The 12,641-nt window shown below is 41.2% G+C and overlaps 1 protein-coding gene across 1 annotated transcript; it reads left to right on the plus strand.

Annotated features, from left to right (window-relative positions):
- The first annotated feature begins 11,684 nt into the window (after positions 1-11,684).
- Positions 11,685-11,963, plus strand: LOC148777316 (large ribosomal subunit protein uL16-like). Its single transcript, XM_088837775.1, has one exon. It carries the CDS (start codon positions 11,685-11,687, stop codon positions 11,961-11,963), a length of 279 nt encoding a protein of 92 aa, XP_088693901.1.
- The last annotated feature ends 678 nt before the right edge of the window (positions 11,964-12,641 follow it).

The raw sequence follows: 12,641 nt of genomic DNA on the forward strand, positions 1-12,641 counted from the left end.
TCCTTGTACTCTCTGCAATAAAAACTACTGGTAACGTTTACTAACAATAGGATGGAAAAGATAACCTGCATATTATTTTTATTTTTTAACTGCTATTACCTCAGTTCAGTTTGGGATCATTTCTTTTAGAAATATTTACTCAAAGTCTTGGTTTGGCAGTATTATATGTACACAATTAAACAGATTAAAAACATAATTCTTTTCATATTGTGTTTCTTTTGGTGACCAAATTGTCTTCAAATCTGGTGCATAATAATAAAATATCAGTAAAAACAGTCCTTGAGATAGAGAACCACAGAATTAGTACCTCAGGATGTATTCTCAGAAATGAACACTAGACGGCATCTTTCAGACAAGATTGTCTGGGTCAATGGCCCTCTTTTCTTTCCCCTCCAGACAAAACCCAAGCCAAGTCTTTCCCAAATGTCTTTCTTCCCCAGTGGATCCCACTTCCCCATGAACCCTCTCACTTGCCTCTATCAGAGCAGTAGTTAATAATCTAGAAAAGGAACCACCTGTAGAGATTTCAGGAGAGAGAAGATTAAATTTTTAAAAAGAGAAACCACAACATGAACTAACCTGCCAGCCTTTCCCTCTGTTATATTTTACTTGACTTTTAAAGGAGTAAACACAAAGTGATTTCATTTCTGTGGTGATGCAGAGGGTGGAGCAGGGTGAGTAGGGAAGATTCTTGAATCATTTCTAAAGAACTCATTATGTAGTTCTTAATAACTGCAAGTAATTTTTTTCAGATTGTTTTCTTTTTATTTTTATTGGAGGCTAATTATTTTACAATATTATATTGGTTGGTTTTGCCATACATTGACATGAATCCTCCCCGGGTGTACATGAGTTTCCCCTCCCGAACCCCCCTCCCACCTCCCTCCTCCCCTTATCCTCCCTCTGGGTCATCCCCGCACACCAGCCCCAAGCATCCTGTCACATGCATTGACCCTGAACTTCAATCTTTCCCAGAATCAGGGTCTTATAAGCTAGCCAGTCTGAATCATTTTTTTCTGGCAGCCTGAATGGACTAAGGCAATTAATGACGCTTTTTATTTCTGCAAATTGTACTTATTTCTTTTGTTTTATCTTCTCAGAAACTTGTAACATTTTTCATCTCTTCACTACTTCTTTCTCAAAGTCCATCTTAAATTCATTTCCCTTTGCCTTCTGCCTATTTTATTAGAGCCCTGATTGTAATTTTAAGCCCAGCCTTCTGAATAGTGAGTTGTGTTCTAAAGTGACCATGAATCAAAAGATTCCTCAGCTCCTGTTATCTTCTGCTAATGTTTGGACACAGCCTTGGGAATTTCTGGTTGCTTTTTTTCTTTCAAGTGAGGTTTATTTTCAACAATTTGAGGTTTCACTATCTTGTATATTCTACTTTTTACAGAAAGGAACTTTCTCCTGACTAAAATAATACATGCACCAAACTGCAACAAAGCCATAGTAACAAGAGGTTTCAAGGCCACTCCATGAATGTCAGGCCCAGCTATTAAGTGTTACAGGAAGCTCAGCCTTAGCTGTTTTCATCTTGGGGATTTTTCACCTCAACTAACTTCTGTGTTACAAAATCACTGCAGATGGTGACTGCAGCCATAAAATTAAAAGACGCTTGCTCCTTGGAAGAAAAGTTATGACCAATCTAGACAGCATATTTAAAAGCAGAGACATTACTTTGCCAACAAAGGTCCATCTAGTCAAGGCTATGGTTTTTCCAGTAGTCATGTATGGATGTGAGAGTTGGACTATAAAGAAAGCTGAGTGCCAAAGAATTGATGCTTTTGAACTGTGATGTTGAAGAAGACTCTTGAGAGTCCCTTGGACAGCAAGGAGATCCAACCAGTCCATCCTAAAGGAAATCAGTCCTGAATATTCATTGGAAGGACTGATGCTGATCTGAAACTCCAATAATTTGGCCCTCTGATGTGAAGAACTGACTCATTGGAAAAGACCCTGATGCTGGGAAAGACTGAAGGCATGAGGAGAAGGGGATGACAGAGGATGAGATGGTTGGATGGCATCACCAACTCAATGGACATGAGTTTGAGTAGGCTTCGGGAGTTGGTGATGGACAGGGAAGTCTGGTGTGCTGCAGTCCATGCAGTCGCAAAGAGTCGGACATGACTGAGTGACTGAACTGAGCTGAACTGACTGAACTTCTGTGTAGATGCCCTAGTGGCCAAATCCACTTTAACCCTCAATTTTGGGTATGTGGCTTTGACAATGAATTCTAACAAGAAATGCCCTTTCTCTCCATGCACTGTCTGATGCATAAGAGTTCCAAAACTGCTACTCCTGTGAGGGTTCAGGGTCAAAGGTGAAGAGGTAGGCAGAAAGAAGAGGGGCAGGCTATGATCTGCAGGATATGGCCCACATTTTTTATTTCTAAGTGCCCAGGCCTCCTTCGCTCCTACCTCCCTTCCACCTGGCATGCCCTACAGCCTCCTCCCAAGTTCCTACAACTCTCCTGATTCTCCTGCTCTACTACCCCTGGAGCACTCCCACTCCAAGGGCCTGGGACACTGTGCCTAAACTTTCCTCATGGACAGCAGAGATAGAGATAGAGATAGCTTTACTGGAAAGGGAAAGGACTTATTTTTAATAGACTAGAAACTGGGAACCCTTGGTTTTTCTTTGCATGCTCAGTTGCTTCAGTAGTGTCTGACTCAGCCCGCCAGGCTCCTTTGTCCGCAGGGATTCTCCAGGCAAGAATACTGGAGTGGGTTGCCATGCCCTCTTCCAGGGGATCCTCCCTGGTTTTTCTCTGCTGCTGTTGCTAGGTCACTTCAAGCCAATTTACTTTGCTGTTATTTCCTGCTTTTTGATTCTTTTCATCTATGTGTTGGTTAAAAGAAATTCTATCTATAGTTTTCCATATGTTAACTTACAGAACTGATTTCTAACATAGGTAGTTTCTTCCTAATTGGAAATAAGTCTGCAGCATTTACTTATCTAATGTGAGATACAAAACACATGTGAAAAACTACAGAGAACATCATACAACATTAAGATAATCATAAAACAATAAAAGACTCATAAAACAAAACCCCTTAAACAGTATCCGCAACTATATTAGTTTTGCAAACACCCCACAACTTCCCTACTCCCCCTAAGATCACAATCCTCTCTCCTCCAGAGAAAACTTCCACTCAGATTTCCACTGATTTTCCTGTTTTACTTTCCTCTCCTCTCCATTTCTAGTATCATTACCTTAACATGCATGTCTAACAGTACACTTGGTTTTGACTGTTATCAAGGGTTACCTACCTAGATTTATATGCTATGTCTTTTATTTGTGTTTTGATTCTTTCCCTCAACATTGTGATATTTATCCATGCTGCATTTATCTGTAATCCGTTCCTATTCATTGATGTATGGTTTTGTACTGTATCCGTCTCATGTTCACAGAAAATGGGACTGTTTCTGTCTGGGGCTATCAGGAACATTCTTGTCCATATATCCGGGAGCATAAGTGCTTACATATCACTGATGGATTTTGTTAAGGTGCAAAATCTGGTTCTAAAGGTCTGTAGTGACAAACTGCTGGGAAAGGCTAATGTTTCTAATCTAGAGGCCACAACTGAGTAACAAGGCTCAGAGGACAGCTGGGAGTGAATGTGGTGGTCATAGGGTTTCTGGATCTTCAATGTTCTAGACAACGTGAAACTGTTTAGTGTTAGGAGCCCTAACATCTGAGTAGCCAGGATAGGCCTGAGACCTTGCTTAGGCCTAAGTTTTGATTTCCTGGAGAGAGGGTGGAGGCTAAGTCCACAGAAACTCCTCCCTAAGAAGATCCCGCCGGCGCCAAAATTAAGAAACTCCTCCCTAGAAAAGTCCCGCCGGCGCCAAAATTAAGAAACTCCTCCCTAGAAAAGTCCCGCCAGCGCCAAAAGTCGGGCCAATCAGAGTAAAAAGGGAAATCCCCCAGAAAAACCCCGCGCGCGCTTATAAACTGGCCAATGAGCTTCCGCGCGTGCATGAACTGGCCAATGAGCTTCTGCCAGCCTGATCTTTTGAACAGAAATAGGTGCTTATGTAACCTGAGACTATAAAAACCGCTGTAACCTGGGCTCGGGGCTCTTGTCCCACTCCACTGCGCTGGAGGAGGCATGAGCCCTAGCTCGAGCTAGAAATAAACCCCATTCTTGCTTTTGCATTGCTGCGAGTGTCTTATTCTACCAGTATGGGGGAACCGGACTCAGGGCATAACATTTGGGGGCTCGTCCGGGATCCCTCTGACTGGGAAGAATAACGCTCTCCCGGCAGAAGGGGTTCATCAGCCTGGAGGAGGGCTGATTATAGCACCGGTGCAAGGTCTGTTCAGGGGCGATCGCCGTAGCCAGCGTAAGGCCGAGGCCCAGCATTCGCGCTGGAAGGCAGCTGGATCTGCAAGGTCTTTTCAGGGGCGAATTGGTCGCCGTAGCCAGCGTAAGGCCGAGGCCCAGCATTCGCGCTGGAAGGCAGCTGGATCTGCAAGGTCAGGGGCGAATTGATCGCCATAGCCGGCATAAGGCCGAGGCCCAGCATTCGCGCTGGAAGGCAGCTGGCTCTGCGGGAGAGAGGAGGTCTCTCCCGATCCGGACTTTAAACTGCAGGAAGCCTCAGAGGTCTCAGAGACCTAGTAGTGTGTTTTCGGTGGACGTTTGTCTGTCCTCCGTTTGTCGTGTTATCGTGTGTGCCGGCATTGTCTCTGTCTCTCTCCTGTGTCTGTTCTCTGCCGTAATCTGTTCTGTGGTCATGGGTCAAGGAAGCTCTACCCGGCTCTCTCTCATGATGGATCATTTCTCTGACTTTAAATCTAGGGCGCGAGACTTGTCTCTGCTAGTGAAGAGGAATAAGCTGGTGACGCTCTGCTCCTCGGAGTGGCCCACTTTTAATGTCGGGTGGCCGAGAGAGGGAACCTTCAGCCTGCCCACCATCCGGGCTGTTGGGGGAAGGTTCTCCCGCCCGGCCCGGCCAGCCACCCGGACCAGATGCCCTATATCCTGGTCTGGCAAGATCTGGTGGAAAACCCACCAGCATGGATAAAGCCTTTTGTTTCTATCCTTTTCACCCATAATCCCACCTGGGATGACTGTCAGTAGCTGTTACAGGTGCTCTTCACCATGGAAGAACGGGAGCGGATTCTATCGGAAGCTCGGAAACATGTCTGGGGTGTGGACGGGAGGCCCACCCTGCAGCCGAACCTAACTGATGAGGGATTTCCATTGACCCGGCCCCAGTGGGACTTTGAGCGCGCAGAAGGTAGGGAGCATCTCCTAGTGTACCGCCAGACTCTTATGGCAGGCCTCCGAGCAGCTGCCCAGAGACCAAGGAATTTGGCTAAGATAAAGTTGTTCAGGGATTGGTTTTGGGTATGGAGATTAAATGAAAATTACGCTGCGAATACGATCCCCAGAGCTTGGGTCAAGTAAAAAGGGTGAATCGGACCCTAAAAGAAACATTGGCAAAATTGGCAATAGAGACTGGCGGGGACTGGGTGACTCTCCTTCCTTATGCCTTTTTATTGTTTATGGGGTCCCTCCGCCGACCCCCTATAGAATAGGTCCAACTGTTTTATAAACTAGTAAATTTTATATTGTAATGTCTAAGTCATGACTAAAGACTCGCACTGTGTCTGTCTTGGTATGTCTTTGTCTCTGAGTAATATTTTTGAAGTTAATTTGTGAATGAGCTCTATTTAATTGGCTTAAAGGGTAAGCGCTTACAAATCAGATAATTCTAAATTAATAAATTCCAGGTTCAAGTAAAGTGGAAAATATTCAGTATTAAATACCTGATATTAACGTTTGTTGATCTATCTAATATAGTCTTAGAGTAATTAACATTAAGTAGAATATTTTCATTGTACCTAGGTTCAATATAAATTAAATATATCTGTTACAAGTTTGTCGACAAAGAAATTACCTTGAGTGAAAAAAAAACTTCTAAGAAATGTAAATGAGACATGAGCTTTTAGATAAACTCTATTAAGATTAAAAATGTCTGTCTAAAACAGTTTCTCTAGATTTTGGTAAACTGAATTTCTAAGGTTGTGCTAAATTAAGTAACAAAAGTTTATTGAATAGCTAGGTCATTTCCAAATAAAATAAGGTTCTGAAACATTCACTACTGAATACTAACTTATAGAAAAACTATAGATTTTAGACTATTAACAAATAATGTTTGATGCCATCCTGAGATGTTTGCTAAAATTTTTTAAGTTATCACTGGTATTTATGTTCACCAATCTATAGAATGCTAATATAAAGGTCAATTCTTGTTTGCTTAAGGGAAGTAAGATGTGTGTGTTCAGTAAAGAAGGTATGAATAATGAAGTTACATTTTATGAAGGAAAAAGGTAATAGGTCTGACTTACAGTTGGCTGTTTCAGGATGGGAGAACAAATGGGTACAGAAAGTGATAAAATGGTTTTGTGGAAAGTGGACCCCAAGGAAAGAGTTTTGTGTATAAACAAACGTTTTCTTGAGATGTTAAACTGCATTTGACAATAGATTTAAGATTATTTGCCTCTTAAATGGTCTGTTCTATATTTGCCTCTGAAATCCTATATTGTTACTATGGCTGAGTGAATAGCTATTGTTTCAGTGACCTATAATCCCATCTGACTGAGTGTTCTAAACCTTTCTGATATTTGTTGACAAAACTTCCTAAATCAATCTGATGAAGCACTTTTGGCTTCTAGCTGACTTTGGGATGCTTCAGAGGGCCCCTGAAACATCCCAAAGGGAGATGTTACACTAATTGGGTTCAACTTCCATGTTAAATTACATGGGAAGTACTGTCAAGTGAATAATAAGTCTCGGGTATATTGTATGGTAGATGTTACTAATACAGATATCCTAGAAACAATTTATATACAAATTCTGATATATTCAGGTAAAACGTTGCCGTAATTCTGATTACTATCTTAAAGTGGTGTCACAGCACTAACCAAGTTTCTTGTGAAAATGCTTCCTCTTCCAGAAGATTTATAAAAAGGACTTTTGGATAAATACAAGTTTCTGAACTGGGTAAGAAATCATTTAATGTTTTTCTCTGTCTGACCCCTTCAGAGACTGGAAACTCTTAGGCTTCCAGTAACTTTTTCAGATAAACTAAGAAGGTTATCTCACTAACAGGTACAGAAATCTTAGTTTGGGAGACCTTAAGAAAGGGAGGAATTCACTCACCTCTGTTGTGCAAAATCTGTGATAAGCCTTTGAGATGACTTTCTCTAACCCTGAAAGGTCTTAAAGTTAAGTTTGAGACTCCATAAAAGTTTCAGCAAAAAAAAGAAAAGAAAAGTCTATGGTTATATAAATAATCAGGTCAGGTTTATTGAGAACAGATTTATTTTATAAACAAGTCTTAATTTGGTTATATTTGGTAAAAATGAGAGTAATTTTAGGGAAAAAAAATGATGTTTCAATGAGTGTTAAATCCCAGTTTGTTAATGGAAGTCTGTATCTACTAAGACTCATTTCCTGAATGGATCTTTGCTGTTATGTGATATTAATATGGGATTTGGTTGAGTTCTTAAAGAGCACCCTAGGTTTGTTTCTGAAGCTTGTCTCAGTGATCTATCTTTGGATGAAGATCAGATGCCTTATGACCTGCAACTAGGACTGGAAAAAAGACATAATTTAAGGGACTGTCTCCAACCTGGATGGAAGGACTTTTTTCAGAAGAAACTACACTACACCAGGATGAGAAGACGACGACATCAGAGGCAGACAGCTTGCCCAAGATGCTGGACCTGATTCGTATGATTATTTATGATGTTTTCTTGACTTCTTAGATCTCTGCATATAAATCAAATGCTTTTCTACCATAGGCCTGATCCTATGCTAGTTTTAGAAATTAATCCAATTGTCGGGTTTGTAGACATGTAAAAGCTCATTCTGCTTATACAAAAACTCTGTTAGACTTGTGCCATCCTAATGTCCTTAAACCATGGCAAAAGTCTGCTTCTAAATTGGAAAATGAAAAACAATAGCTGGAAATCAGAGTCAGGGCTATGGGAAATCCAAGATGGCTGCTTGGCTTTTCTCAGTTCCCTGACAAACCTCATTTTTTATTTGATGGGTTAAAGCCTTCCTGGCTACAGGGTTAATGCCTCCATAATGAAAAATCATGGAATATTAAGTTTGTAAATTGTTAAATTAAGTTTCTAGTTTTGTTAATGTCTAGTGTTTACTAAGACTCACGGCTAAACAGTCCCTTGTTACGTGATACTGCTAAAAGATTTAATTAAGTTATTAAAAAGGACACTCTAGGCTAGTTTCTAAGGCTTATCTCAGTAACCAATCTTCAGATAAAGGTCAGATGCTTCATAATGTACAACCAGGAGATTAACACCAGGCTATAGTCATTTAACAAATGAAGTCAGGTGACTTGGGGTATATCAGGCTTTATCTAAGAAAAGTTCTTGACTTATAATTCTTATTTTACTCTTAACTGCTAGTTATGGCTATATTATTTTCTATGTCACTTGTTTCACTGAGCCTGTGATATAATGCTGATATGCAGTTCCATATGAGATCAATAATTGTAATGTGACTCTGGGTATGAGAAAAAGCAACAAGAGGGAATATTTTCCTGGACCAGGAGGCTAGTAAGACAGTGGTCCAGAGACTTTTGCTACTTGCAAGGCCTGGTCCAATTTTAGCACACTGAGTGGCCCATCGCTTCCCTAGACCTGGGAATGAGCCTTCCCAGCAACGCGGGACACAATGGCTATGAAATGGTGTCACATGGTCAGATATGTGGCTATGAAGAGACCCTGCTGACTAGAAGTTGGTACTTGCCAGCTGCCTCTACAAAGATTATGTCATGACCATTGCAAGCTGCTGAACTTCAACACCCCCTGAAAGAAGTTCAGGGTGAAAATCAGGAATGAGGCACTCTATGCTCTGAAAAAACTGGCAGAACAGGCCTTCAGATAGTCAGATCTGTTCAGAAAAAGGTTTTATGAGTTCCAATTCTTGCATCTTCTCATACCTAGAAAAACACTGACGTCATTAGTGGTGACATCTGCTTTGGCTATTAAAAAAATTTTACTATTAAAAGTCAAAATAGAGTAGCTATGGTTCAGACATCCTGGGAAATAACTATTTCCCAGATATCCTGAAAAATGATATTATGGGTGTGATTTCAGATTAGACGCTGTAACCTAATGTAGAACTTAATGCTTCTATAATGCAATTTTTGCTTCTGTACTTTGCTTGCTGCTCGTAAAACCAAAGTTACTCCATTTTAGATAAGGTTGTCTTTAAGTAAAGATTCCTAAAATTGTTTTTGAGTAAGGCTATATAAAGATCCCTGGATCAAACTCTACCCACGGAGGAAGATTCCTCCGTTTGAACAACAGAAAAGGGGGGAGATGTTAGGAGCCCTAACATCTGAGTAGCCAGGATAGGCCTGAGACCTTGCTTAGGCCTAAGTTTTGATTTCCTGGAGAGAGGGTGGAGGCTAAGTCCACAGAAACTCCTCCCTAAGAAGATCCCGCCGGCGCCAAAATTAAGAAACTCCTCCCTAGAAAAGTCCCGCCGGCGCCAAAATTAAGAAACTCCTCCCTAGAAAAGTCCCGCCAGCGCCAAAAGTCGGGCCAATCAGAGTAAAAAGGGAAATCCCCCAGAAAAACCCCGCGCGCGCTTATAAACTGGCCAATGAGCTTCCGCGCGTGCATGAACTGGCCAATGAGCTTCTGCCAGCCTGATCTTTTGAACAGAAATAGGTGCTTATGTAACCTGAGACTATAAAAACCGCTGTAACCTGGGCTCGGGGCTCTTGTCCCACTCCACTGCGCTGGAGGAGGCATGAGCCCTAGCTCGAGCTAGAAATAAACCCCATTCTTGCTTTTGCATTGCTGCGAGTGTCTTATTCTACCAGTATGGGGGAACCGGACTCAGGGCATAACATTTAGTAAGGTGATATATCTATTTACACTTTTCCTAGCAGTGTGTGAGTGTTCCTGTTGTTCATCATATATGCCAATGTTGGTTACTGTCAGATTCCTAATATTTGTCAACCAGAGGGGTGATTTAAATTTGCATTTTCCTGGATATTTATGAGATTGAAGGACTTTTTAAAATTTATTTTATACAAAGAAATCCATTTGGATTTCTTCTTTTTAGAAAATGTTAGAGGTTCCCCTCACCACTCTTTTTGTGTTTTTCTCATTGAAAAATTTGCTGTCCCTTTGACCACCGCTGGGGAGGAAAAACTTTTCCTCCAACCAAACCTGCTAAATTCCGAACAGGAACCTGAGAATTAAACTGACAAAAGACCATTCCTAAAAGGTTTATTCGTACACATATGGAGATAGCTAAGGAAGCAGTCAGCTTAGTGAAAGGCTCCAGTTAGAGGCTTATATACCTAACTTGGACTTTCCAGGTGGCTCAGTGGTAAAGAATTCCCCTGCTAATGCAGAAGTCATGGGTTCAGTTCCTGGATTGGGACGATCCTCTGAAGGAAAAAATGGCAACCCATTCCAGTGTTCTTGCCTGGACAATCCCATGGATAGAGGAACCTCGTGGGCTACAGTCCATGGGTCCCAAAGAGTCGGACACAACTGAGCAACTAAACACCAACAACAAGCATTTGTACTTTAGGTGACTTGTTAGAGAAGCTTCTCAGTTATCTAAGTGAGAATGAACCTTATGAGTATGTTGTGTTGGTTTGGAGAATACATTTCTTACTGTTCTGACAAGAGAACTCTTGAATTACACTTAAGTTGGTGAAATCAAGGGCAAAACATCAGAAATTCTGTCTCCATTTAGCTACCAATTTCTCTTATTCTAGGGAAAACAAAACACAACAAAATCAGGGTAAGAATGTATTTTTTTCCCTAAGCTTTACAGTTCTTTTAGAATTTTTAGAACTCACTAAGGTTCTCTTTCTGTCTTGTTTGTTTCCTTTTGCTAAATACCTTGGCACCACCCCCCTTTTATTTCCCATGGCTGACAGAAATCTACAGTGAAATACGCTCCATCACAGCAAATGAATTAAACTTGGAAGAAAATTTTCCTTTCAATTTTCCCAACCGTACTGAAGACATTTCTCCCTGCTGCAAATCATTTTAATAAAGATGTTTAATAAAGATGTATATTAAAAACTAATGAATACAATTAATCAACAGGAAAGTGAGCAAGGATTTGCAGTATGTTCAAAGAGAAGAAAATATAAATGGCTGCTAAATATAAGATGCTCATTTCCCAACAGAAATGAAAATTAAAACTACTATGTGATATGATAACAATATTATCAAACCATTAAAGACAAAAAAAAGTATGCTAGTATTTTGTTTATAAGTATATGGGGAAATATATATTCATTGCTGGTGGAAGTTTAATTAGTAAAACCCTTACAGAAGGCAATTTGACACTTGCCTATCAACATCTCAAATGCATATAACTTTTGACATAGAAACTAATTTCTATAAATTTATATCATCATACACTTGCACAATTACAAAACAATTTATTTTTCACTATAGCATTGTTTATAATGGGCCAAAGACTGAAAAGATTCCAAATGCCCATCAATAAGGGACTGGTTAAAAAAAAATTATAAGCCTCCTCCATAGTATAAGTAACCTGTTGCCTGTACAGTTTTTCCTAAAGGACCTCGTAGGCAATTCTTTCTAGTGGGCATCATGACTGGCCTGCTCTCCCCAGGGTAGGCTCCAGACAGGTATGCATGGTGCCTTTGGAAAGACCCAGGGCCAAGAAATAATGTCTATTTGCACCAAGCTATGGAACAAAGAGCATGTTATTGAGGTCCTCTACAGGGCCAAGTTCAAGTTCCCTGGCCGCCAGAAAATCCACAGCTTCAAGAAGTGGGGATTTACTAAGTTTAATGAGGATGAATTTGAAAACATGGTGGCAGAAAAACAGCTTATCCTGGATGGCTGTGGGGTCAAATACATCCCTAATCGTGGTTCCCTGGACAAATGGCAGGCCCTGCATTCATGACAGCATTGGTACTGTCTCCTCCTTAATCATGCTCACCAAAATAAATCCTCAGTTCAGTTCAGTCGCTCAGTCGTGTCCGACTCTCCGCAACCCCATGAATCACAGCACGCCAGGCCTCCCTGTCCATCACCAACTCCCGGAGTACACTCAAACTCATGTCCACAGAGTCGGTGATGCCATCCAGCCATCTCATTCTCCGTCGTCCCCTTCTCCTCCCGCCCCCAACCTTTCCCAGCATCAGAGTCTTTTCCAGTGAGTCAACTCGTCGCATGAGGTGGCCAAAGTATTGCAGTTTCAGCTTCAGCATCAGTCCCTCCAATGAACATCCAGGATTGATCTCCTTTAGAATGGACTGGTTGGACCTCCTTGCAGTATAAGGGACTCTCAAGAGTCTTCTCCAACACCACAGTTCAAAAGCATCGATTCTTCGGCGATCAGCCTTCTTCACAGTCCAACTCTCACAACCATACATGACCACGGGAAAAACCATTGCCTTGACTAGACGGACCTTGGTTGGCAAAGTAATGTCTCTGCTTTTTAATATACTATCAAGGTTGGTCATAACTTTCCTTCCAAGGAGCAAGCGTCTTTTAATTTCATGGCTGCAATCAGCATCTGCAGTGATTTTGGAGCCCAAAAAAACAAAGTCTGACACTGTTTCCACTGTTTTTTTCCATC

The sequence above is a fragment of the Moschus berezovskii genome, chromosome 7 (assembly GCF_049115385.1).
Source record: "Moschus berezovskii isolate FMDL1 chromosome 7, NW_MosBer_1.0, whole genome shotgun sequence".
NCBI lineage: Eukaryota > Metazoa > Chordata > Mammalia > Artiodactyla > Moschidae > Moschus > Moschus berezovskii.